Genomic DNA, 27,858 nt, shown 5'->3' with positions numbered 1-27,858 from the left:
TGCTTGGTTAATGCATATTTAATACAACTAAAGTAAGCGGAGAAAGGGGAGGAGAAACAAGGGAAAGGACGTGTACGGTCATATGCGTCCATCGGTAATTTATCGGTAACCAGGTCAAACCGAATGATTCGCATCCCGTCAGGAGCATGGCATTACTTGGTCTGATTTTAAATGAGAAAAGACTGAAAAAGAGGTGAGTTATTTCGTTGGAGGTGGTCGGTGAACACCCCCTCTATCACGCACGCACTCATCTCCTCCCCTCCATTTCCCTCTCCCTTTTCAATATGCTATTTTTCACTCTTGTGGACTTAGTCGTCTCTCACCAGGAAGAATGATTAAAAACTGACAACAGGACCGCGATCTTGCCGTGCAAAAAATAGTTTTGCACCGAAATCGTTCGCTCGCATCCAGCCGCGCGTATTGCGAAGCAATGGATAGAAATTACCCGGGCGCTGGGTTCGGTGATTTGGGCGCCGGAGCCGGATGGAGCTACGAGAGATCAGCCAAAGCAAGGTAAGCATGCAGCCATGCTGAAAACACAGAATGGTGTACGCTGTTTGGCACTAAACAGACTGTGAAAACCTATGCATTTGCATCTGACTCTGACGATGCATTTGCGTAGGATGTCATAAGGTATTAGTGTAGCTATTGTTATTCAAATAAGCGAGGGATTGCGTCTTTGGAAATTCAAGTGTGATTGATGGACTAATGTGCGGTTTGGGGAGGAGAGGGAAGAAAAAAGGTGGGGGGCGGGGTGAAGTCTGCCCGAACGATTTTGTTACAGATCCCATCGTAGATTCATTTAGCAGCATCCCCAATCAATGAGGGGCTCGGGTCAAGTCTATTGAGAGCGGGGTCGCTGAAAAGAAGGCGAAGTACAGCGATCGGAGATGCTGCTGCAGTTTACCTGCGCTCTTTTATTTGCAACATTGATTAAAAATACACCGTCTCACAATCAAACGTTACAGTTGCAATGGAAATGCATGTGTATATTCATATCATATTGCTCTAACCGCGTGTTCGATAATGCCTCGTTGTTTTATAAATCGTGGAAACAATACTACGCGGCCTCTGATGATGAGGAGCCACAGTCAAACCTCCCATTCAGCTGACGTTAGCTAACCTCTTCTTGCTGTTGTCGCATGTGGGCCTACTATTGATTCCAGCTAGAAAATGTTATATAAAAATTGATCTTTACGTTAGGGCAGTGAAAATAAAGCAATCTGTATCGTTTGTAAAGATATGCATACGCTAGCTCTCGCGCTCGTTCTTCGGAAGATGGGAGCGACCTGCGGTGCTAACGAGTTAGCATCCAATGCTATGCTTACTGTCACAGATTAGGACATTAATTCCAGCCAACAAACCATTGCATAAATAAAAAGGTTTATTTTGAAAAAAATCAAATAAAAATGGTATAATCACTAAGGCGTATCATTATTTTAATTTCAAAATAGTTTATTTGCATGATTGTTTTACATCGATAATGCCAAAGCATCACTAGCACACAGATTACAGAGACAGAAAAGATACAAGCCTTTAATAATGTTAATGAAAATGAAATAATTCACAATAGAACATTGTTAAAACAAAAATATTATTGTACTAGAGGAGAGCAGTGGCTGGTTTCTGAGGGTATAGCTCAAATTAAGATATGAGATTTATTTGGTTTTGTTTTTAGGTATAAATTATCTGTCCAGGTGCCTTACAGAAACTTATTATCTTAATATACAAGTTCTGAATGAGATTCAAAGTGAAATTGCTGTGGTTTCTGCTAGATAAGGATATATATGGATAAGATAAGTGTGTTTCTACAGCCCCAAACATATAAATATATTAGGGGTGCACCAATATTAAAAATAATCATACGTAATGGCAGATGTGGGGGAAAAAAATATTTTCTAAAAAATAAAATTGAAATGTTACAATTGAATTTAGGCATCAAAACATTTTAATAGTATTAAAAAAGCGGGATAACTATTATTTTTTTTACCTGAAAAAAAGCAAGCAATGAAAAACTTATTTAGTAATGCACTATGATTTGCTTTTGACATAGATGTTCAGGTCTTTCAAAAGTGACCTGTTGTCTAATTAAGGCATATATACAATTGTGTTTTTCTCTGATGCATAATTAACAGATTTTTAGTTTTAAATGATTATTCATTCAAATGTATGAATTTTGTTCTAATTAGCAATTAGGCCTGCTCGATTATGGCAAAAATCATATTCACTATTATTTTTGGTTAGTGAAATCACTATTTCACACGATTGTTGGTGGGCGATATGATCAAGTCTTAATTCACGATATGAGTCATTTTAAAATATCATTGAAATTTCACCATTATCTATTCTTCAGCAAAAACTAATACTTGGTTAACTAATGTAAGAAAAAGGACCTCAAAAGTAATTACATAAGACAAGTAAAACGTTTGCTATACAATAAGAACAAAGAATCTAATTACAAACAACAGACAAATAAATACAACAGAATGAAATACAAATTAAGTAAAGTGTTTTAAGTTTTTCAGGAAGATGTAATAACAGTGGCATTCAGATAAGTAATAGCCCACAACAAAGAAAGTGAATAATCAAGTGTAAGATAACACTGCATAGGCTTACTGTACACATTAAATACAGATTAATCCTTATTAAAGCTTCTTAGGTTATTCAGTTAAGATCAGTGAGTGATTTTCCTTTGTCATTTCTTGTTGATTATAATTAATAACAGGCTGCTGTCATTTTAAGAGATTGCGTAATGCACGGATTCAGTATAGTGTTTTTTTCTCTAATGTGTACGTTTACTTAACCCAAAATTTTTGTCATAATTTACTCACCCTCAAAATGTTCCTGTATGAGTTTCTTTCTTCTGTTGAACACAAAAGAAGATATTTTAAAGAATGATGGTAACCAGACAGTTGATGGTAGCCATTTTTTTTCCTACTATGGAAGTCAATGGCCACTGTCAAATGTTTGATTACCAGCATTCTTCAAAATATCTTCTATTGTGTTCAACAGAAGAAAGAAACTCATACAGGTTTGGAACATGAGGGTGTGTAAATGATGACTTTTTGGGTGAACTATCCCTTTAAGACAACCGACTGTGTTTACAAGTGAATACTCTCCAAAAAGGCATTTTGAGATTTTTGTGTGTATGCTTTATGGCTCGTATCCGAAGCCCAAATGCCTATCTGCGTCCGGCTCCGACTTGGGGCACGCGCACAGAAAGCCGCCTGGCGACCAGTGTCTCTATTGCGGCTTAAAGCACTTTTAACACTGTTTAATATCAAACATGTACCGCAGTTTAGCAACAGACTGCATTTATTTAGCGCCGCTTTGAAGGAAAGGAAGGTGCATGGGACGGAATGCTGCAACGGCACAATAATCGCTTGACCTTGATTCTCTTGTTTTTATTGTTGGGAAGCCAAAATCAAATTACAATTAATCGCACAACCATATTAGCAATTTAAACAAACTTAATGGGAGTTGAATTAAAAGTTATATAACAGGAAAGTACCCTACCCTTTACAAAATTGCTTCCTAGTTATTGCTAGATATACTAGTTTAGGAATAGTGTACAAAGAGAGATTATTTGCTATTTAATTACTATGGTTTTAACCTTGTTTAAGTATCATTGTTTATTAATGCTAAAATCACTGGTGATTTCTGGTCTTGTCAGCTTGGTGTACGGCAGCTCTAGATCATCACACCCGGAGTCTGAACTTCTTCATCGCCAAGCCTATGCCACTCCCCATCCCCTGCAGGGTTATGCTACCAATCACCATCCTGGTGGATCTGGCCAGGGTGGGGCTTGGGGTGCAGCCGGAAGAAGCCTAGGTGAGTGACACTACTTTGACTCCATATCTCGTTTGGGTTCATTGTATCATGTTGACATGTATAGCTCTACAGCACATGTGGAAAATGGAATAGCTAAATTTTATTTATGATGTATGCTGATCATTTAATGATACAGTAATTGATATATGATAATTTCACAGTGTTTCCCACGGGATTTTGTGAAACTGTGGTGGGCGGACCTCAAGACCCTCTAGGTGGGATCCGGAAGAACATTTTGTACAGTTTCAAAGTTAAAGTCATAAATCTGGTGCACTTTGAGAGTTCGAAATTTAGAGCTCCAACCCATATTTAGTGTGCAAATTGAACAAAGAAAAAGTCAATGTATGGACTCAAACCTCTTTTTTAGTTTTGATAGTGTCTCAGTCTACATTACAGTACATACTACTACTACTACTACTAATAATAATAATAACAATATTATTATAATATTATTCATATGAGAGTAATATAGCCTAGGGCTGGGTGGTATATCAAGTTTGTACGATATATCAATATATTTTTTAGAAACAATATGCTATATATCGCCATTTAACCAAAAAATACCAAGATATGATTTTTTTGGCCATACCGCCCAGCCCTAATATAGCCTTATATTGTAAAACAAATGCACTGAAAAATAAATGAAACTTTCATAATTAGTTTTGGTCATTTCTGTACATGCAAGAGATAAACCCCATGCAAGAGCTTTTGGTGCTGTCAAGCTTTTATTATGGCGGAAACCAAGTTTACAAACGCATCTCATTACAAATCTAGTGAAATGCTGTAATCGCCAACTTTGCAAATGTGAAAATATTGTGTAACTGCGTTCCCAAATGCACGCTAAACTCAGCACATGCACAGAAAGAGTTCACTGCATTCATTCACTGTGAACTGAGACGCGGAGCTAAACGCGTGAGTGAAGTGCGCACTTCTCTTTGCGCAGCGCAAACAGTATTTTAACAAGGACACAAAGCCTTTTCGCGCATTCGATTTTAGTTTGTTTGACAGCAATGGTGCAAAACACGACATTAAAGACCTTTTTATGTTATTATGAGACGTTTAAATATATTTTCGGGCTGCCACAGTCTAGTCAATGAATGGGAAACACTGAAATCTATTTGTGGCTGTCAATGTTGATATTGTGGCTAAATCAATGTATGGGGAAACACTTTTATCAACTGATCACAATTGTTGATCACATCAAGGCCAGACATTTTTTTTACATGTGTATTTAAGTAGTTATTTTTTTGATGACTGTGATGTGAACAGTCTTGCATAAGAGGGTGCACTGCATTCCTGAGGTTTTGAAGTGCAATGTGCCCAATAGTAGTCTTTTTTTTATAGAGCTTATCACATTTTCTCTTCCTTGACTACCATGATTGGTTTGCAGCAAAGAATGCTTTAGTCAATACAAGGCTTGTCACATACACAATACCAAATTTCAGTGGTCAATTCTAATATCAGCCAAAAATACCAGTAAAATAATTTAAAAAGTGAAATATTCCTGTAATCAAGTAGTTATTGAAAACAAGTAAACCAATGTAATAATAATAAATGGAAACAAAGTTATTGTTTTTTTTGTTTTTGCATTTCTAACAGCAGGATCAAGTTTTCAATTAAAAAAGTTATCACATGCAATGTACTTTTGACAGCTCCAGAACTTTCGTGAAAACTACAGATTATACTTCCGCTATTTTGTATCCCTGTCCACAGACAGTCGGATCGACAGAGGGTTATTACCAGGCAGTGCAAACACAATGTAAATGAAAGATTCATTATGCAGTGTAACCGGTGCCATTGATATATAACGGGAGTTTTGGTGAGAGTCCAGAACTATTTTAATCACAATTAAAATGACAGTTTGTTTTCATGTTACGAAAAGAAACCATGTGAAGTTGACCGTTTAGTCACTGGCTTGATTTACTGATGCATAACAGGGCTCCAGACTAACTTTTTTTATTAGGAACGCTGTAGCCCCTGACTTAAAATTTTAGGAGCGCAAGCAGAAAATTTAGGGGCACACCTTAAATCACCTTGCAATGCAATTATTCACATTTTCCCCCAAAATAACTGTATTACTGACAAATGCTTTGATAATAAATAGCCTTAACGTACAGAAATTACAATGTGCAGTTTTATTTTAAGTTCACAGGGCTCCAGACTAACATTTGAAGGCAGCAGCACTAAGTTCTACAGAAAGTATTTGGTAGCACTGTGGGATGACAAAGCACTGAGCTTAATTTGAGGTGTATAGATAAAGTTAACTTTAATTATTATCATTCATAATGTCTTAATATTAATTCAAAAGCAAAATGAGTGACAAAACAGATATTAGGGAGTGAAAATAGCCAATAAGCGTCCTCTACAGCTATGTTTACAATAGTAATTTAATCTTTATCTTTTTTTTTAAATAAGTGTGAGTTTTCCTACTTCTTGAAACTTTTAGTTTTATAAATAGGGACAATCTTTAAAGGATGAACAAAAATGTTTTGTCAACACATTAAAAATAACATTTAAATATGATATTATAGTTTTGAAGTGCTAGAAAAAGATGTACTGTTATAACCACAATATACCATAGTTACAGTAAGTGTTACTACATTAAATCCATCGTGAATGTTGCTGATCTGTGGACCTAAAGCCTTCTATAACTTGTTCGTTCATGGCACGATGTTTCTCCTGTTTTCCACGTCAGCGCTGTTTGATATGATATGGTTTATAACAGAGAATTCTGCGTCAAATCTGAACGTTTCTCACTAAACGCAACTCGCAGCAATGTTATTAATTCTGTCGCGAACTCAATGGATTTCTTCACTGGATCTCCACGATGTAACTGTTTCGCGTGTTCGCGATCGGCCCGCGACTGGCGAGAGAAGCTCTGCGCTGTCTATTATTGGTTCGAACTATTAAACGGTCTGTGAAGCACTTTCCACTTTCATTTTGTTTTTATTTATTAACATGTCACGGCATACTCTATGCTTGAGGCTGAGAATGTGTCTAACTAGCGTATTGTGTTTAAACTGCAACATTCGCAGCTCATGGAGTTCGTCTCCTTACAGTAGGCTACCTCTCAACCAGCTGAATTCTCGCAGACAGTCTTCCCGAAAATAGTGGGTTCAGGCCTTTATCACCTTACAAACCTCTGACTCTGAATCATCATCATCCGACTGTGTCTGTCTGTGACATTGATATTTGTCTCCGTCTCCTTCCCACGGATGTTTACGCGCGCTCGATTATCTCTAGGACCCTCCCCCTCCACACATTAGCCAGTTACAGTGGCCATTCCCTATTCTTCTCACACTCATTTGCCTGCCACAAATTCCGGATTCATTGACGCGCCCCTTCCACGTTTAGTGAAAAAAAAAAAAAAAAAAAAATTCTCGTTCGCACATGTGCAACTGGATGTAAAATTCAGTCGCACACTCTCAAAATTTGGTCGCAAAATGCGACCATTTGGTCGCAGTCTGGAGCCCTGCATAAACAGCAAAAAACTATTTTGGGACAAAGAACATCTGATTGTACATGAATCATTCAGAAATCACTGATCACAGATAAGGCATTAGATTTAACATGGATACTTACATGTTGTGGCATTACTGTCATGTTCATATCTTACAGTAAAAGTCTGTTTGAAAAGCCTGCACCGAAATTGCGACTGATTTACCAAAGAATCCACAGTGAAATATACTGAACAAACAAATAACGCTCTACTGAGACATCCACATAATTGAAAATAATTAACCACTTTACTAGCATTAGGATCCATTGGAAGGTAATGTTATTTTTAGTTCAGTGATCCTGTATCTCTCTCTCTTTCTCATCTCACTAATGTGCCAGCGGGCAGGGCCAAAGATGTAGAAAATTATGTAGAAGTAGGCATTGATTTGATTCTGCAGAGGCGGTCTTTCGTCATACTATCATGTCATAATGTGACAAAATCTGAAACGAGTCGTTTTCGGAGCTTGGTTTCAGTAAAAGCTGTTTTTGGACCAACGAGGATGAGTACAATGAGTTCTTACATAGGGGTGGGAATCTCTAGGCACCTCACGATTCGATTCGATTACGATTCAGAGGGTAACGATTATTGATGCATCTTTTTTTTGTGTGTGTGACTACTTGGTACTTTTGAAGCAAAGTATTTATGATGACCCATAAAGAATTTACTTCCAATACTTCCTATATTAATTTTATTAATAAAACAAATGGAAGTGATTTGGCAAGTCAACTGTAAGGTTACATTTGACAGCATATGTCACAACATTGCAAAGAACCAACAGGAAAATAAATGTGCCTGTACTAGCAGCATACTTGTAGTAAATGAATACAAATTTCAGCATATTCTGAATCTCTAGCATTTGATAATGGACTTCTAACCAACATCCTCCTGTTATTTCCAATGAGAAATATAATCCTTCAGACAAAAAAACATTTTGCTGTAGCAAAATCACAAACAGTTTTCGTTCAAAAATATAGAATTATGTACCAGCAGCTCTCATACAAACATAATGCTTGTGGACTTACGCATATTCTGAATAATTAGTAACATACAAAGCCGCTTTTATACACAACTAAATAATAAAGAGTTATGACTTGAAATTTTTGCTGTATACCACAATCAAAAACAGCTTATACAAAAAAAGTAAATGAACATCTGCAGAGAGCACAGTCAAAATGTAACTTTTTGTGACTGGCATTGCACTGATACATACTGTAACTGGAGGGTAGTATAACGTACGTATAACAGATCGGTTTACAGCATATTATTGTGAAAACTAAACAATACAGAAAGCAGCTCTCATACAAACGTGCCGTTCGAATTTGGCGCTCAGCCATCATGTGTCTCTGTTATGTTCGCGTTTCTGTTATGTGCGTGCCACAGACTGTCCACGCACTGCACATCCGCTTGAGAGTTCTGCCTTTTACGTTTCATCAATATTACGTTATTAAAAAATTATTTTTTTTTTTAAATTGATTTTTGACATTTGTGAATCGATTCAGAATCTTCCACGTCCGCATCGCGATTCATCTAAGAATCGATTTTTTCCCCCACCCCTATTCTTACATGTCAAAAGATCAAGAAAAAATTTATTTCTTGATTCATGGCCCCTTAAAGACCTAATTTACTGTGTTTACATCAATACCCTGCCGAAGTATTTTGACCAAGAAGTGAATTTGATCATGTGAAAAGACATGGGTACCAAATTTAGAGAGACTGGTATTGTTAGATTTTCATTTTTATTATAGAATTTGCTGGGTATCAAAGCACCAGTACTTTTGATATCACCAATAAAAAGTATATGTTTTTGGTGTGCGTGTGGAAGTAATATATTTACCAAAATGTTCTCATTACATCATTGTTTTTCCATGTTTCTCATAGGCCTTTCTGGACTTTTTGATGCTGGGCTCCACCACGCAAGTCCATCAGGCCCAGATCCATCGGTTATGAACCTTATATCTGCACTAGAGTCCCGGGGTCCACAGCCACCTCCCTCTGCCTCATCCCTCCTATCACAGTTTCGCACTCCATCATGGCAGACTGGTAAACTGAGCTTACTGAGTTGTATGGGGTTTGCATGGGTGGTTCTTCTATTTGAATAATGTACAACAAACTGAAATAACATATTTGATAAAATGACATCAAGAATGCACAGTTACTTCCTCGATGTACTGAGTATATGGTGGAAATTCTGGTAAACTGTAAGTGCAGTCATCCAGCACTGTCATCACTGTTGCTATAACAACGATTAAAAAATATGAATTTGTTCTCTTGTAATAACTCAGTGTTCACAGCCATTTTCTTAGCCTTAGCTTTTATCTTTTCTTTGTGTCTTTTCTCCACATTCTAGCCATGCACACACCTGCCCCTGCAGAGCTCTTCATCTCTGGTGCTCTTCCTGGATCTGGATCCTTTCCATCCTCTTCTGCTTTGTCTGCATATCAACACCCAGCGTCATTCTCAGGGCGCTCCTTCCCTGGTGTGTCCTTACAGGATACGCCCACTTTCAGTCCTACCTCCAATGGCCTCCTGTCACCCCATGATCCTTTACTCCACATCAAGACGCCTTCTCAGTCAAGCCTGGGCTTTGACCGCCTGTTGTCATCACAGGGTGCAGCTGCGGCTTACCGTGGAAGTCATGATCCTTCTGTGAGTGGGGTCACATCTGCTCAAGCCTCCTCTGCAGCCTCAGTTTCTGCCCGCCATATACCGTCTCATCAGTTTAACTTGTTGTCCTCTCAACTTCAAGACCAGTCCTCCCAATTGTACAGTGCCTCTGTGTTTTCCTCTACCCCTGCTCCACCTCAGCCATCATCCCAAGAGCGGACAGTATCAAGACAAGACAGTGTAATTAAACACTACCAACGTCCCTCTCCGGCACAAGCCCCCCCATCCACCCCTCACCCCCTGCAGCACTACCTTAGCTGTGGGGTATCAGGATATCAGCAAGCCACTCATACTCGCCATGCTGGCCTCTCGTGCAGTCCTCTTGGTGAACACAGTCCTTCCTCAGACCATAAACCCTCCCCCAGGACTGAACAGTACAGACCAATAATCCAACCTTCTTATGGGTCCTCATCATCCACATCCTCTGGTGGGGCTGGAAAGGGGACAAAGAGCAGCTCCAGCAGTGGCTACTCCTCTTCTGGATCTGCATCCTCTTCCAGAACCCCCCACACACCACCCTCTGCCTCTTCTGCTTCATCCTCATCTTCATCCTCTTCCTCCTCCACTGCGTCTGCTAGCGCTCGTCAGTCTAATTCCATTCCAGCCTCCACTTCTGCCTCTGCATCCTCTCGGCAACAGCCACCAACTCAGACTGTACCTCCTCCACCCCAGTCACATTCCCAACCTTCCCAGAGCTCCTCTAACTCCACCCAGCAAACCCTTCCCAAGTCGTGCCTCTCGGGTTATGGATCCCCAGTGGCTCCAGTCAAGTCATCGAGTGGTCTAACTGGCCAGACCCCACCTCAACCTCAGTCTTTCTCTCCAAATCAGCCTCCCCCATCACACCTTTCCCAGTCATATGGGGGCTTCAGTTCTCCACAGACTCATGATCTTCCTTCAGCTAGGACCTCTGGAGTTGCTAAAGGATATGGGAATTTGGGAAGTCAATCGTTTTCAGCAGATTCAGTATATGGGACTGATTCAGGTTATGGGTCTCTGCCACCATCCCTAGGAGGTGCTGGAAGTCCATCAATGGGTTATGGCGCATCAGGACACTCTCCTGCCCTTCTACGGTCAGGAGCAAGTGGTGGAACAACTGGTGGTAGTAGTAGTGGAAGCAGCACAGGAACTGGAGGCAGTGGTAGCGTGGGAGGTGGAGGAAGTGGTGGTGGATCTTACCACATCCCTGATTCCAGCCCATCTCCATCTGGCAATTCTGGAATCATCCGCCCTGGTCTGCATTCTCCTGCACCTTCACGACCTGCTCAGTCACCTGTTGGAGCAGGATCCAACAAATATTTATCGTCTGTTCTCTCACCTTCGTTTTTGCCTTCCCCACAAGGGTACCCAGACACAAGAGGACCTCGATCACAACCCTACCACTCATCTGTTCCTCCTAAAACAAAGTCTGATAACAGCATACTTGGTGTAACAGAGTCTAGGCCACAACAAGACGATGATGTTGATGATGATTTCCTCATCCAACACCTTCTTCAAGCCCAGAGTCCTACTCCTCAAGCATCACATCACCACACTCCTCAAAGCCATCATTCCTCACAGCCCACCCAGCAGCCTCCAGTCCTTCCAGCTCAGGATAAAAATAAGGGGCTTGATTATGAGATGAGCAAAAGCTCAGAAGAGCGGTACCACCTTCAAAGTGTTATTCGAACACATAGTGCCACCTCTAATGCTGCCGTCACTGGCACCGGGAGTGGAGCTGGACTGGACAGTCAATTGGAGATGTCCCTAAAGAAACAGCACCAACAACAGCAACAACATCAACAGCAACAACATCAACAGCAGCATAAACAACAACAACAACAACAACAACAACAACATCAACAACAACCACAGCAGAAGAGCAACAGAACTGTAAGTGATGGAGGACGAGGGAGTTCAGAACAAACACATTCCCATCCTCACCATCATCATGATTCTTTGGGATCAGTGGTGCACTATGGACGGGGTGACCCGTATTCCCAACACTCCATTCCTCAACACTCCACCTCCCACCATCAACACACTCCACATACACCAACGCACCCACACCTACACTCTCACCCACACATGGATCTTCAGAAAAAGCCTCAAGATTCAGGAGATATGGCTTACATGCGTAAGACACCTGATGTGCAGCAACATCACCATCAGCATCAGCAGACACATCAACAGCAAACTCAACATCATCAGTCGCATTCACAACATCAACAACAACAACCACAGCAGCAACAGCATCATTCTCAGTCACAGTCACTTATGGACTCTCCCACTGACCAGTCTCGCCAACCTTCTCATTTGCTGCAGTCTGTGCTGTCCCATACTCGCAGCAAAATAGACCCTCAGCAACAGCAGCATTCTGTAAGCCAGCAGGCCCTAATGGAAGCCACTGGGGGAGTTGTGTCATCAGAGACCCATTCCCAGTCTCAGACATCCCAGCTCCAACTCCAGCTTCAATCCCAAGCTTTGGAAGCAGCTGGTCACTATGGTCATGGTTCTCAGCAGCAAGACCAGAGCCGCCCTAAGTCTAACACAGTGTCTTCACTAGACATGCTAGAGCATTCCCTCTCTCGGACATCTAGCCAAGAGGGGGCAATGGTGGATGAGAGGACAGGGAGTGAAGGAAGCAGGGGGAATTCTGGAGCAGCAACAGCAGGAAGTGTAGAAAGACGCCAGTCACAGGAACAGCAAAGACTTTCATCTCACCACCCAACGCAGCACCATGCCTCGGAGTTACACTCATATCTTCCTGAGCCAGACATGAGTTTATCAACAACCTCACATGGACACCACCTATCCCACCATCACCACCAACAGCAACAAGCATCACAAGGTCCTCAACATCCTAACTCCCACCATCAACACCCTCACCCCTCCCATAATAATCAGCAGAGCCATCATCATCTTCCTCAACAGGCCTCCTCTGCAGCTTCTCAGCAACAAGAGCAGTCTCACCCCTCTCATGCCTCCCAGATTCCTCAATCCCAACTTGACCATCAAGGAGAGCCTCACTTTGACACCAGAAATCCAGCCGCAAAATCGAACCAAAACCAAAATCAAAGCCAACAGAGCCAGAGGTTTGTTCCTTTAACATCCATCTGCTTTCCCGATTCTCTTCTCCCAGATGAGGACCGCTCGTTCTTTCCTGGAATGGAGGATATGTTCTGCCCAGAAGAATACAAATCCAGTTGCTCAGGAGGAACTGGGCAGGGTCAAGATGGGGTTGCACCTGGCCAAACAGTGCAGGAAGGAATGGAAGGAATTAAAACTACATCTGGAGGAGGAGACAATACAGGTCCAAGTTATGATATGCTTGGCCATCACAGTGACCAGGGGTATGGGCAATATTGCCATGATCTTTCAGAAACTGATAATGGAACCATGCATTTAGATCTTGACTCCTTGAAGACTCATGAGCTCCCATCTACTGTCAACACAGAGCAGCTTGGACTAATCCAATCTCAGCCAGCCAGCCTTGGAATGGGGACAACTGGAACTGTCGGGGAAGGATCTGGTGCCAAAATAGGAAGTACTGGGGGATCTGGGTCTGGATCCGGGGGTCTTACCTCTCCAATTTTCTGTTCCTCTCGCCCAAAGAAGCTTCTGAAATCCAGTTCCTTCCATCTGTTGAAGGAGAGACCTGATCCAAACTCCATGCCCAAGAAGAGCTATGCACAGGAGTATGAATTTGAGGATGATGAGGATAAGGCTGACGTCCCAGCTGACATTCGCCTCAACAGCCGAAGCCGACTTCCTGATCTGATACCAGACCTTGTGTCCAGTTGTCGCAAATCAAGTGGAGTGGGAGGGGGAACTTTAAGCCCTTTAATGGGTGATCTAGATTTTGGATACTCATCCCTTGGTCCCCCTCCTCAGTTGTTGCCACAGGATGGACCGAAAAAAAGAGGCAGGAAGCCCACAAAACCCAAACGAGATGGACCTCCAAGGCCACGTGGACGACCACGTATACGCCCATTGCCAGAACCTCACCACTCTAGGGGTATGATGGGAGAGTACGGAACAGGATATGTTCCTGAAAGAGGCAGAGGCAGAGGAAGAGGCAGAGGCAGAGGTAGACGGGATGAATCCATGATGGACATGGAGATAGCCAATAAAGATCCAAATCAGATGTATCAGCAGCACATGCAACAGCAAATGCATCACCAATCACAACAGCAGACACAGCATCAGGAGCCAATCAAACCCATCAAGGTGAGCTGTTAAAATTGAAAAAGCTACTGTTACAATTTATAATATACTGTCTAAAATGAAACTTACAACTTTGGTAGTCATTACAGATGAATAAATATATCAGTTATCAGAAATCATTTTTGTATAGCATTGTATAACATTGGATATTTAATTTTGTATGTTCATTTCATCACTTTCCAGGAGATTTTCTATAACGTTTTATCTTCCTCTTTTAGATTAAACTTCCTATTGGAAGCATGTCATCTTCTGATGCCTTGTTGCGGACAGACTCCTTATCAGGCACTGATCCGGCTCTCTCAGATGGTTCTCTTGGTTCCGCTCCTTCTTTGGGATTAAGCCCTGGGACACCCGGAGTGCCTGACATGAACAGACCTCAAGACAAGAAGTCCAAATCCCAAGAGGTATGCAAATATAGTAGGCCTGAAAAATCGAATTGTGATTTTTCTATTTAAAATTGCGATTTTTAAAATGCAATTTTTATTTTTTGATTTTTAAACAAATGAACAAAAAAAAGATAAAGAACACCAGGTTTGTTGTGCCTACTTAGGGCTGCACAATTTGGCCCAAAATGTTGTGCTTTTACATCAATATGACTAATAATAATAAATATGATTATGATTAGGGATGGCTGATATACTGGTAGATCTGATAAACCGGTAGAGATTTTGGACTATCGTCTCTATTGCGGTTACGCTCACGTCACGTGACGATGCTGTACTGCGCGGTCATGAAAGCTTATGGTTTGCATGCATTTTTTTAACAATGCCATTTAAAAACTTTAAAATTTTTTAAACCGGTTTAAAAACTGATTTTAAACCGTTGAAGCGGAATAAATAGCTAAAGACAACTAATTTCAGTATGTTCATGCACTGTCTGAGAGACATGAAGCTGCTGCTTAAAAGCGTGTGAGAAGTTTTTTACCGCTTAAATTGGCTTGAACGGTTAAAAACACATACCTATGTGTCAAAGTGAACATGTAGAGAGAGAAAACACAAAAGTACAATGGATCCGTGCAGTCGGTCTTAAAATTATCAGCATCCAAATTGACCTGCTGTCAAAAAAAGAGAGCATTTCTCACTGCTCTTGACTGAATAACTTTTGTAACTGTGATACGAATAACTGTACTAAGACTGTATATAACTATGTTGTGATATACATCGTTATCGTGAAATAAAATACTTTTTTTATAAGATTAAGTAATTAAGATTACTTACTATATGATTTTGGTCATATTGCCCACCCTTAATTATGATTATTATTAATTATTTTTTACTATTTATTAATTCTAAATAGAAACATTAAACAAAATAAAAAATATTACTATTGTAATACACTATTTAGTTTATAAAAAAATAAAAAACAATATTTAAAAATAAATATAATAATATTTATTTAATCTTTGTGATTTCATAATTGCACTAAGGCAAATCGCAATTTCGGTTTTATTTTGATTAATCGTGCAGCCCTAGAATGTAGTGTAGATTGCACAGTAGTTTTTGTGAGCATATTTTTACATTTTAATCTAATCACAAATTTTGTCCCTTCATGTTTAGTTGGAAGATAAAGAGTCGGAGAAGACTGGCTTTGTTGCCTCATTTCTAGATTTTCTCAAGTCTGGAAAAAGGCCATCTGGAATGTCAACGGGCTCAGCTGACAGCGGTGGAAATGAAGATTCATCTCCTGGGAAAAGTGGAGGCATTCGCCCATTATCCCCTCAACCTCCACCCCCGCCAGCCGCTGCGGCTGTATCTGGATATGGAGATGGGGAAAGTGATGGAGGACTGTCTTTGGGTGGCTGTCCTAGCCCATGCAAGCGCTTGGATGAAGAGCTGAAAAGGAACCTTGAGACTCTTCCCTCCTTCTCATCCGATGAGGAGGACTCCGTTGGAAAGAACCAGGACCTGCAAAAGAGCATCTCCTCCGCAATCTCTGCTTTGTATGACACTCCTCAAATCACCTCAATGCAGCCTTCTTCACTTCCTCCACCCCCTCCTCCACCTCCTCCTGAACAACTTACACCAACACAGCAGCCACCAGCCCTCAGCCCTCAACCACCAATGCATACACACCTTCCCTCACACGCCCATACCCACTCTATTGAGCCTGCAAGATTGCAAAAAGAAGAGCAGGAGGAAGAAATGGAAGAAAAAGAGAAGGATGTAGATGAGGTAGTGGAGCAAGACCTGGAAGAGAAAGAGAAAGTCCCAGACATGGAGCTGCCAAGTGTCCCAAAATTTGGAGGTGAGGGTCATTTTTGGAAAGTGGAATGAATTAAGCAGCTTAGAAAACACCTCCACACACCTTTGCTTTGTTAAAATAGGGCATTATTAAAACACAGTTGAACACTTGTTTGCTGTTGCATTGTTGAAACTATAGGTGTTTGAAAATTTAAGAGTACCCTTCTCTCTTGCAGACTCGCCTCAAGAAGCCATTGAAGCCCAAGCTCCCCCTTCTCTCCCACCAGTTTCCCCATCATCCCCTGCTCCCTCCTCCGCCTCCTCGCCATCACCTCTTCCTCCCCTCCCCCTCCCATCTCCCCCCCCTCCACAGGAGGACAATCCTTCCGCCTCTCAGAAATCTCCACCACAAGAGTCCTCACCTCCACCCAGTCCTGTGGCTTCCACTGTTCCTGTCCTCTCTCCTCCTCCTCCTCCTGTAGAGCCCACTCTATCCTCTAGCCCACCTTCTCCCAGCCCTCCTCCAGTACAGGAGTCCATTGCAGAGCCCGCCTCCCCTGAAGAGCCAGCTGTGCCTCAGATTCTACCGTTGCACTTGGCACAGAAACAGAGCGGTGCTGCCATTGTTGGAGAGACCGATGAGGATGAGAGTGAGAGTGGAGGCGAGGGCATTTTCAGAGAGAGGGATGAGTTTGTGGTGCGGATTGAGGACATCAAGTGTCTGAAGGTACGGCAATCTGTTTCTGTATTTTTTTTATGTATAATGCAAATGTGCAGAAATATAATGTGACAAGATAATTAATTTTGTGATAATCTCATCTCTCACTAGTTGGCCCTGCAGACAGGACGAGAGCCCCCTCCAATTTGGCGTGTACAGAAAGCTTTGCTGCAGAAGTTTTCCCCTGAGATTAAGGATGGACAGAGACAGTTTTGTGCCACTAGTAATGTGAGTCATGACCCATCACATCATTTGTAGAAAGCAGCACACCAATTTTCAGCCATTTCTACTTTGTTTACTACATCTGATTTTGATTCTTATATATTAGTGCTGTTTACCATGGCACTGTTATTATTACTTGTATTAAGCCAGGGTTTTTAGAAATATCACTTTCTATTTTTATCTGATAAAACAGGCTAAATAATCCCATTCACCTGCATAACACCCTATTAAACTACTACTCAAGCTAATTTAGTAACTGCAAAGCACCATCATTGCAACCATTCAGAACAACTTAGAATTGTGGCAGTAAGCATCACTTTTTCATCAGAAATTGTAAAAATCAATTGAAGGGAAAGTATGCATAATTGCATATTGAATAGTACAATATTCATCAGCACATTAAGTTATTGGTGATTCTGTTTTGTTTTTGACATTTGTATAAGCTGCATTTTAAGTTGTGTCACTATGTTTCTAAATTTTGTCTGTTCTTTTGTCCCCTTCTCCCTAATTTCTCTAATCCTCCTAGTATCTTGGTTTCTTTGGGGATGCTAAAAAGCGCTACCAGCGGCTGTATGTGAAGTTTCTGGAAAACATAAACAAAAAAGACTACGTGAGGGTCTGTTCCTGTAAGCCCTGGCACAGACCTTCTGTCAACCTGAGGTATTTTGACCCCTTTATCTGTCTTGCTGCCCAGTCACGTCAATGACTTCACAGACAAGTGTGAAGGCATCTCCTAAGGAAACTTGTTTCAGACAGAGTACCTAGGCACAATAGCATCATGTTTAGTGATCTAGAAGAGATTCAAATAAGCTTTATTCATATTTAGTGACTTAACTCCTTTCAGTTAATCCTTCAACACTTTTTACATTTTTTCCACCTGTTCTTTAACTGCACTCACAGGATTGTGAGATATCATAGATGCATACTAGACACATATATCTCATAAGATGAAGGCATGTTAGTTGACAGGATATTGCGCAAACATTACATTTGCATGTGCCTTGTTGCATTTTTCAGGTTTCGTACACATCCTATATGTCAGTATAAAAGTTGCAGTGTAAAGGGCTGTTTACAAACAGACAGTAACTATGAAGTTTTAATTCTATGAGAAGAGGAAAGTCCACATTACTCTAACAGTAACGCAGTGGTACAATATCATTGGGATCACTTTTAGAAGGATTTTTAATCTAGCTGATGAACGAAAAAATCATTGCTAGCCAATCAAAATCCACCCGACTTGAGCATTTAAAGCTACAGATGCCATCACTGCAGTGGATGCTTAATAAACAAAACATTATTGTATGTTGGTATGGATGCTAATATAGTTGTAATAGTTAACAGCCCTTAACAGTTACATTATTTACTAGGGTAGGGTATTTTACATGTTTTGTGGTGCACTGTTGACCTGCTTAATAATGGTGTCATGATGATCCAGATCACAGCGGGTCATTTCAATGTGGTATATTTTTGCAACCATCCTGTTGTTTTTTGCTATTTAGGAGGCAGTCTCAACCAGTCCCGAAGTTAGCCCCGCCCCCCAATAACCAGACTCCCTTAGAGAGGGTTGAGAAAGACAGAGAGAAGATAAAGGAACCACGTGAAAGCAGAGAGAAAAACAACATTCGGCCAAAAGAACTGCGGGACAGAGAAAAATTGCTTAAAACCAGGGAAGAAAAGAAAGAGAGGGAAAAAGAGAAAAAAGCTTCACCTCCGCCGCCTTCGAAACCTGAGAAACGGGCCGCGTTGACAGAACGAGGGAAGGTGAAGGAGGAGAAGAGGAGCGCTGGACAGGATAGGAAGACTGAACGCTCTGCTAAGCCTCAGCCAGCAAAGCCTCCGCCCAAGAAGCGCAGGAAGTGGCTGAAGGAAGTGCCCTCATCATCAGAATCAGACTCCTCAGCAAGCGAGGATGAAAGTGAGTATACTTTGAGTAAACGTGCATGGTATGCATTAGCCTAAATGTGCAGCGTATGTTTCTAAGGTGACACATTAACAATCACAATCGTTTTCTTGAATCTGTTTTTCTTTAATCAAGATTTTATTTATTTGCACACAAAATTTGGAATAAAAATTATAAAATCAAAAATATAAATACTATAAACTGAGTCTAACTCTATCACGAATCATATCGCTTACATCAACGATACATATCGTCACGTCTTCATATTGCGGTATAACAATGTATCATTACACCCCTATTATTAAAACTATATCATACATCATGTTTAACTGTAAAATCAAAAGAAAAAAATAGGAAATTATATTTTATTTAGAAAAGAAAAGCCTATAAATTGTAACATTGAGATTTTTTTTGCATTGTGACATTATTCAAATGCAAAATAACCATTTTTAGACGTAACAAATGAGGACATGTGACATAAATTAGGAGGCAATGTACAGTTATGATAGTGAATATATGTTGACATGTCTCTGTCCAGCAGTGTCAGTAAAAGCTGGCTTGAACACACGTGGAATGCGTGAGATGTACCGGAGCTACGTGGAGATGCTGGTCAGTACGGCACTCGACCCGGACATGATTCAGGCTCTAGAGGACACAGAAGGTAAATGAATATGATTACCTCCCAGAAAAACTGCTGCGCTGTCGTTTTCAAAACATGAGATGAAATTCACCCTTCTCCTTATGTTATTGGCTGTTTCAGATGAGCTGTATCTTCCTCCAATGCGCAAGATCGACAGCCTTCTCAGTGAGCAAAAGAGGAAGCTTTTGAAAAGAGTCAATATGAACGCCCAGCACCAGGTAATTCACCTTTGTATTTGTGCTTGCTTGGTTTGATCGCTTCAGTGGTCTTTCATGTCGCTTAGAAACAGGCATCATCAAGGACTTTCAAACAATGCGTCCAACACCAATTTTCTTCAAGGACTTCATACAATAGGTTTTTCTTAAAGGAACCGTATGTAAGAAATGTATTTCAATTAATCATAAAATGGCCCTGATATGTCTCTAGACATTAAGAAATCATGTTCGTTTCAAATACTTATATCACTGACAACAGTAGTCCGGCCAGGATATTGTCATTTAAAAGTGAAGTTGCAGCCCTCAACTGATGTTGATGTTGTCATGTTGTGTTTTGGCCTGATGCCCCACCCTCCACCTATCTACTAATCACGAAGTCAGTAGTGTTTCATACACCGCTCTACAGTCATTTGAAAGTGATTGCAGTACCAGTTTTGGCCACAATCTTACATATACGGTTCCTTTAAATTACTTTTTATTTCTCACATTCTAATAGAAAAGGTTTGGGTAGAAAATAAATATAAAAGTTAAATGTCTATATAATGTGCTTGTATATGAATTCCTATAACACAAATTGAAGAAATACAGCCTGTAGGTGGCAGTCTTGTAATGACATGATGAGAAACTGCAAAACTCCTAAAATAATAGGATTCTACTGCTAATTCATTATGCTGAATAACTTGCCTTTCAGAAATTACTGTTTAGAGACTTTATTCCTTTGTTTTAGTCACTGTTTGCATTATGTATAGCACGTTGCTGCTGTATTTTGAAAGCGGAAAGTGAATTTTTGCATTTTATAATTTAAAAACTGCACTGTAAAGCATTAAACTCACCTGACTCTGAACAGAGCTTGAGCCCTGAAGCATCTACAGCATAAAATACTATTTTACGTTGGGCAATCTGTGACGTACTGTGATTGGATTTCAATCATCCATGTTGTGTTACTGTAATTCTGAGTTCTTTGAGGTTAACCCGCTTAAACACCAGGTGCAGGGGAATATGAGACTTTAAATACTTTTTCCAAAACATATATTTGTTTCTTGTGCGTTTAAAACACCTACTCATTCTTTTTAAACTTCAAGCTCTCTTGAGCACTCTTCTACAAAACAAGCCCTTTTTCCAGGTATTCCAGAACTGACATTTCTGAAAGCTAAATTCAAGCACATCTTGTGTGAACCCTGTAAACCCATTCTTCTCTGAATGTCCCTCTGTTCCTGCTCCACAGGAAGCTCTTCACACGTTCCCTCAGATTACGGCGGAGCCCCTGGACTCGGGGGCGGTGAGGGTCAGACTGAGTGGGGAATGCTACAACCGCAAAACCCTGAACCGCATCAAAAAGAGTGTCTCCAAACCACAGGTGATTCTTTCACTGTGAACACTCCCCCTTTTTAAATTGAATTAATAGAGCTGTCAATTTGTGTGCGTGTAGATAGATAGATACAGTAGATAGATAGATAGATAGATAGATAGATAGATAGATAGATAGATAGATAGATAGATAGATAGATAGATAGATAGATAGATGGATGGATGGATGGATGGATGGATGGATGGATGGATGGATATATGGATGGATGGATGGATGGATGGATGGATAGAATAATATACCATTCAAAATTTGGGGTTAAAGATTTTTTTAAATGAACTAATTAATGCTTCTTTTTTTTTTAGCAAGGAGGGATTCAGTTTTTATTGTACATTTGTCAGTTTTTAATGTTAGATCTTTTTAACAAAGAATCCTGAAAAAATGCATCAAAGTTTCAACAAAAATATGAAGCAGCACAACGGTTTTCAACACTGATTATAATAAGAAATGTTTCTTGAGCATCAAATCATCATATTAGAATGATTTCTGAAGGATCATGTGACACTGAAGACTGGAGTAATGATGCTGAAAATTCAGCTTTGCATCACAGGAATAGATAACATTTTAAAATATATTGAAAAAGAAAACAAGTTATTTTAACAGTAATAATATCTCACAATATTCCATTCCAAAGGGAATCTTCTGAACTCCCTGAAATGCCTCGATTGTAGTCTTGAGTTTTCTTCTGGAAACGAACATGTCACAATATTCTTCATTTAAATAATTCCCAAGGAGATGTCTTCATTCTCCAAAACAAAGGGGCGGGGCCTGGTTGAGTTAGTTAGTAGTGTGTTTAAACTTGCATCTATGGTAAAGGGCGTGACATTCCCAAACACGCTCGAAGCGCTTGACCAATCACAACACACTGATCCATTCGACTAATTAGAGCACAGTGTGCTTTTCGGAAGAAGGGGATTTATAGAGAACTAAACAGAGCGTTACTGACAGACTGGGAAGAGAGGAGCTGCAACAATGGAGAATATGTGAAAAATTGTGTTTTTGAACATTCAAGCATTAAAGGACAAGTTCGGTATTTTACACTTAAAGCCCTGTTTACAGATCGTTTCTGATGAAATAGAACGGTTAAGATTAAATTTTGGACAAATGTTGCTGTCCCGAGAATTTTAGGTTTCTTTCGCTTTCCCCCCCACCAGTAGACTGGGTGTATAGGTGCACTGGAACACTCCTTCCTAAAACACATTAAACTTTCGTTTACAAAGACGTGAAACTCACCGAGTGGTCAGGGGTGTTCACTGATATGCTCACACAAAAATCGCTGCAAAATATGCTTTCCAACAGGTTTTATCGTAGTTTTTGTCCAACTCCATTGACTTGCATTGGATGTGCTGTGAGGTACGGTATTACTCCGCGCCGGAAACTGAAATGGGGTTCAGGGGTTGTTTTCTTCTTCTTGTTTTTTTTTTGTTTTTTTTTTACGGCGGATCGCAAACAATGAAATGCCAGTGGTTTGCTTGCAAAGGTGCATTATCGCCACCAACTGTGGCTACGAGTGTCTATTATTCAAGCTCTCAACGGAAGAATGTTCGGGTGTGAGACGTTTGGAAAAATAGGTCCACAGTTTTACAACGAATGGTAAAACACCTGTTGAAAAGCATCTTTTGCAGCGATTTTTGTGTGAGCATATCAGTGAACACCCCTGACCACTCGGTGAGTTTCACTTCTTTGTAAACGAAAGTTTAATGTGTTTTAGGAAGGACTGTTCCAGTGCACCTATGCACCCAGTCTACTGGTGGGGGGGAGCGAAAGATTGCGATATAATAAACAAATGGTTTCATGTGTCAGCTTGCTTGGTTCCTCAAGGAAAATGCACACACAGATTAGTGATAATGCTGAAATATGTATTTCTCAACTCAAACTTGCAACAACAACTAAAAAAACAGTGTTTTCAAATTAAAATAATATTTTTTCTAAATTAAATAGACATCTCTGCATTACTGCAAACTTGTTATTGTCTCAATAGTACAATAGTATAAAATAAATGGAACAATAATTAAGAACATTTGTATGCTCATGAAAATAAGATATTTTGAACATTCTGTCCAGACAAGCAGGGACATTTAAGCATGATGTAACACATGCTTTGTCTAAACTCAGTCTGTGGATCATTTTTGGTGCAAGTGTATTGTGATTGTCAAAGCATTTGGTAACTAAACAGAACTTTGTCAAGTTTAGTGACAACATGTTACAATGTTTACATGGTACAATGACTTGTTGGCTACTGTTTTTATTATTGCTTGACACAAATTTCACGATTTCGATCTTGATTCAATATTGATTCATTTGGATAAATATTAGGTAGCCTAACAGTAGATGCATGTTAATTTTTGCATTTGCATTTTTAATGTTTAAATATATTGGGTTTTTTACTAGGCTATAATAACAACGTTACAATATTTTAATAAGTAAAAATATAATAAATATTTAATATAGTGCACATATTTAGCAAAATACTCCTCTCTTTATATCATTTGTCTAGCCAACTAACGTGCTATCATCAAATGGGTTTCCTGAGATAAATGTAACTTTATGTGACACATTGTTCTCCAGCTGTTTTATTGACCTCTTTCCGGGGTTGAAAAAAAACCTGATTGATCAATATTATGAACGAGGCATAAACATTTCGGCAAGTCGTACTGTATCTTTCAACACGCCTATTGTTCATTCGTGCTTGTTTACTATTAACTAGTAGTAACTAGTAGTAGTTAACTAAGAGTAGGCTAAGAGATGTTCGGTTCACGACCACGATCTGTCACGTCACATTTACAAGCGCCAAAACGCTATTGTTTGAATTTTGTAATAAAATTGACAGAATCTGAGAGCTGAGAATTAGTTTCATATCAAAAGTAACCTGCATGTCTAGTCTTTTGGTGTCAGTGTCCTCTTTGCTTCTCTTTGAGAATGGATGTGTGGTGCGAGAGCGTGTGAAAAGTGTCAATTGCGTGAGTCTCACGCTGAATGAGTGAGAGTTGGCAGCCCTGCTCTCTCTGCTCAGTGTCTGTTATATTATAGCCAGAATATCGCCATATAACAGAGGTAGAGGTTTTCTGGCCACCAGTTCAGTGTCCGTCTACTCGGCGTCCGTCTCCGTGCTGCACACTGGGAAAACTCACGACGTGACCATACGCGCCACACGTGCCACTGCCTACTGAAACTGACTGGTCTTTTTATTAGCGGTGTAGAAAATGGGCAAACAGCTCTCAGAGAGAATGGGTTGTCATGTCCACACATGCATTTATTTATTTCATATAATCGCATAGGCTTGACATCGCGATTGCGATGTGATTAATCGTGCAGCACTAATTGGCAGCCTTCATAACTAATAGGAACAATGTAGAAACTGTAAGAGATTTCAGATTGTAACATGTCACCATCCCTGTCTCCTCCAGGACCTCAAGTTGTCAACAGACACATGTCGAATCTACAGTCTCTACCATTCACTGCATCATTATAAATATCATACCTTCTTACACTGCAAGAAAGAGGTAAGAACTACATTTCCCAAAAGCAGCTGGAGTAAACAAACGCATACATGAACGCACTACTAAAACTCTCTCGTCTTTTCTTGTAGACGAACACTATAGAGCAGGCTTCAGAAGACCCTGGACAAGAGGAGGTTGTTCAGCAGTGCATGGCCAATCAGAGCTGGCTGGAGACGCTCTTCAACTCCTTCTTAGAGCTGATGGCCCTCAGCACCAAAGCTTGAGAGGGAGGGGGAAATCGAGGAGGCCTCAATGTACAAAGAAGCTGGATTTACTGTTGCCTAGCTCCCCTTCCCTCCTCTTCGGCTTTACAGAAATTCTCTTTTAAGCGGCTCTTACGCAGCGGCGACAGAAGAGGACCGGGCGATGACAATAACCAATAACTCGATTAACTCTTCACAAACGTCACCGAGGCCGCAGACCCGGTGCAGGATCCCTCCTGAGACCTCGGACGAATGGATATGACTAAACTGAGAGCACCTGAAATGGGATGACCTTACTGAATTCACTGAATCCCAAGGAAATGGTACACAGAACCATGGAATATACTGTGTGGAGTCTTTATACTTTTTGAATTGACTGATTCACCGTGGGAAATAACTGACAGGAGGAGTTCGCTTCGTGTCGACACTAGGAGCAAGTCTGTTACTGAATTTTACACAAATAATTTTTTAAGACTATAGCAGTTTTCTTCTGGCTTTTTTTTCCTGAAACGAGAGCGAGAGAGAGTGAAGGTTCTGTTTTATAAACGAGTGCAGATTGGGGAGCGGACATGGGAAGATGCGTGCAACGACATGTGATGACATTCAACGCTTTAGTCCACACGCGTGAAACAAGTGAGCTAAAGTAATGCATTTTTATTATTTATAAAGACATTTTTAACAGGACTTCGCACATACTATACAAACAAGTAATGCTTCATAACGGTTAAAATAATGTTTGTTCAGATGTTATAAATGGATCTTATTGCCACATTCTGAGCTGTCTTCCTTTTTGCTCATCGAAGGTGGGTAGATACAATGGAAAATGTCTTATCGTTTTTATCTGTTACGGAAGAGAAAAGAAAGAACAAACTATTTCAAGCTACGCAAACGGTATTATTGCAGTGCATTCTACAGAAAAAAATCAAATGGCGTTGAAAGTGAGAGTGAAGCATCTGAGTCCCATTAGGGAGGGATTATGTATTAGTACTATTTAAAATGGAAATTTGTTTTTATTTGTTTGTCTTTTGTCTGTATTCTGAGTATTATTTTGGAACAATCTAATACTGTGCTTCTTTCAAAAGTAAAGCCTTTGTGTAAATATTGTACAGCTCTTGACAAAAATCCTCCGGTTCTTCTGTACATGGACTATCCCTGTATTTGACAAACAAATAAAACCGTCAACAACTACTTTGTCTCAAATAAGATGTGCTTTTTTTCTCTGGGTTTGCACTTTGTGACGGGAGAATGAATCAAGTCAGATCTTTGTCTCTCTCTCTTTGGCTTCAACAGAACTTTCTTCCCTAAATGACTTTATGCAAAGGTTTGTTCTTTTCCTTCAACTTTTGACCATGACTTCATTACACTTCCCCTTTTTGCTGTTATTGTGTATTATTTCTGTTGCTTTACATTTTATGATCTATTCATCTTCGGGTTTAGGCCGCAAAACAGCAGGGTATTTCCAGCCTGGAACTTTCTAGAAAAGTAAAAATGTCTAGCTTTTTATGAAAAACGGTCCAAATTGTTTTGGAATATTTTCAAAGTAGAACCAGAAAGTACAGTTGTGACCTACAATTTATACAATTACTTGGAAAATATGCAGTCGAAAAGTACATTGGCACTGAATTGATATTTCTCGTGACCCTCAGAATCTAAAGACATGCTTGCATTCTTGGTTTTGTATACAATTATAAATTAAAGCTGGTGTTTTAGAACAGATTTAAGAGTTTTGATTGGTTGACATTTTTGCTCACAATTCTGATGATAATTCTTAAATAATAATAATAATGAGGAATAGGAGTGGGTGCGTCCAAATCTTTGTTCATTTGATCAGACAGATTATTCGCTGATTACAGAATGTAAACGCTCCTCTGACCAAAATGCCCTGTAAAATAAATATAAATATGTCTAATAGGTGTACTGATCAGAAATTTTTAAAGTCAATAGAATAATATCATCAAGAGAACTAGAAAAAAAGTTCACCAATCAATTTTTAAAGCAAACTTTGTATAAAGATGATTCTCAACTGTTAGGAAAGATATAACAATGATTTGATAATATGCATGTAAACATGGCAATAAATGAGTATTCCCATTCTATTTCTACATTGCATCTAATTGGCATATTAATGTGTTCTTGGGGCAACATGGAAGGCAAAAAGAAGTTTAATAATGGGAGTAGTAACTTGGCAACAGTTTCATAAGAATATCATATTTCGTAGGAAGAACATTATTTTCTTTCCCTATTCGCTTGTTGTCTCCCCGAAAGTCCTGGTTACATCTATAGAGGACATGTATGAAATCGACAGAAAGTCATATTCTGATTTTTCCTGAGATGTTTTTTACTGAAATAATTTCTTCTACAGAGGACAAAAGCTTATGGGTCTCATGAGGATACACTATATTTGGAAATGTCATTGATTTTTACGTTGTTCCAACTGACCAAATTGCAGATATTGGTCGTCTACGCCATCTGGTGGTCATTTTTATTTTTATTTTGAATTTTTTATTGATTTTTTATTGAATTGAAGAATTACAATTACAGTCAGTGGGGTACAATGAGTAAACAAAATAAACAAACATAAAAAGACATATACAGAAACAGTGACAAATTTAAAAGTTAAACAAAACTGTGAAAATGTTTACAGATTGATACTAAATTTAGCTAACAGAAGAAGCAGATTAGTGAAGTAATATTCCTTATGATAATTTGATTTG

At 39.8% G+C, this 27,858-nt stretch overlaps 1 protein-coding gene across 2 annotated transcripts; it reads left to right on the top strand.

The window, feature by feature from the left end:
* Positions 1 to 295: 295 nt before the first annotated feature.
* prr12a (proline rich 12a) lies at positions 296 to 26,341 on the top strand. 2 transcript variants are annotated; one of them, XM_079851501.1, is made up of 15 exons: positions 296 to 513; positions 3,674 to 3,831; positions 9,209 to 9,370; positions 9,678 to 14,203; positions 14,419 to 14,604; positions 15,757 to 16,444; positions 16,617 to 17,107; positions 17,210 to 17,326; positions 17,847 to 17,980; positions 18,820 to 19,235; positions 19,759 to 19,881; positions 19,981 to 20,078; positions 21,301 to 21,432; positions 24,849 to 24,944; positions 25,031 to 26,341. In XM_079851501.1, the coding sequence occupies exons 1-15, from the start codon at positions 431 to 433 to the stop codon at positions 25,163 to 25,165; spliced, it is 7,545 nt and encodes a 2,514-aa protein (XP_079707627.1). In that variant the 5' UTR covers positions 296 to 430; the 3' UTR covers positions 25,166 to 26,341. The 2 variants fall into 2 exon arrangements, with proteins under 2 accessions (XP_079707627.1, XP_079707628.1); XM_079851502.1 differs by having other exon boundaries at positions 19,762 to 19,881; positions 25,031 to 26,339.
* Positions 26,342 to 27,858: the final 1,517 nt, after the last annotated feature.

Source organism: Squalius cephalus (genome assembly GCF_949319135.1).
Source record: "Squalius cephalus genome assembly, chromosome: 19".
In the NCBI taxonomy this organism is placed as follows: Eukaryota; Metazoa; Chordata; class Actinopteri; order Cypriniformes; family Leuciscidae; genus Squalius; species Squalius cephalus.
This window is presented reverse-complemented; position numbering and strand designations above follow the sequence as displayed.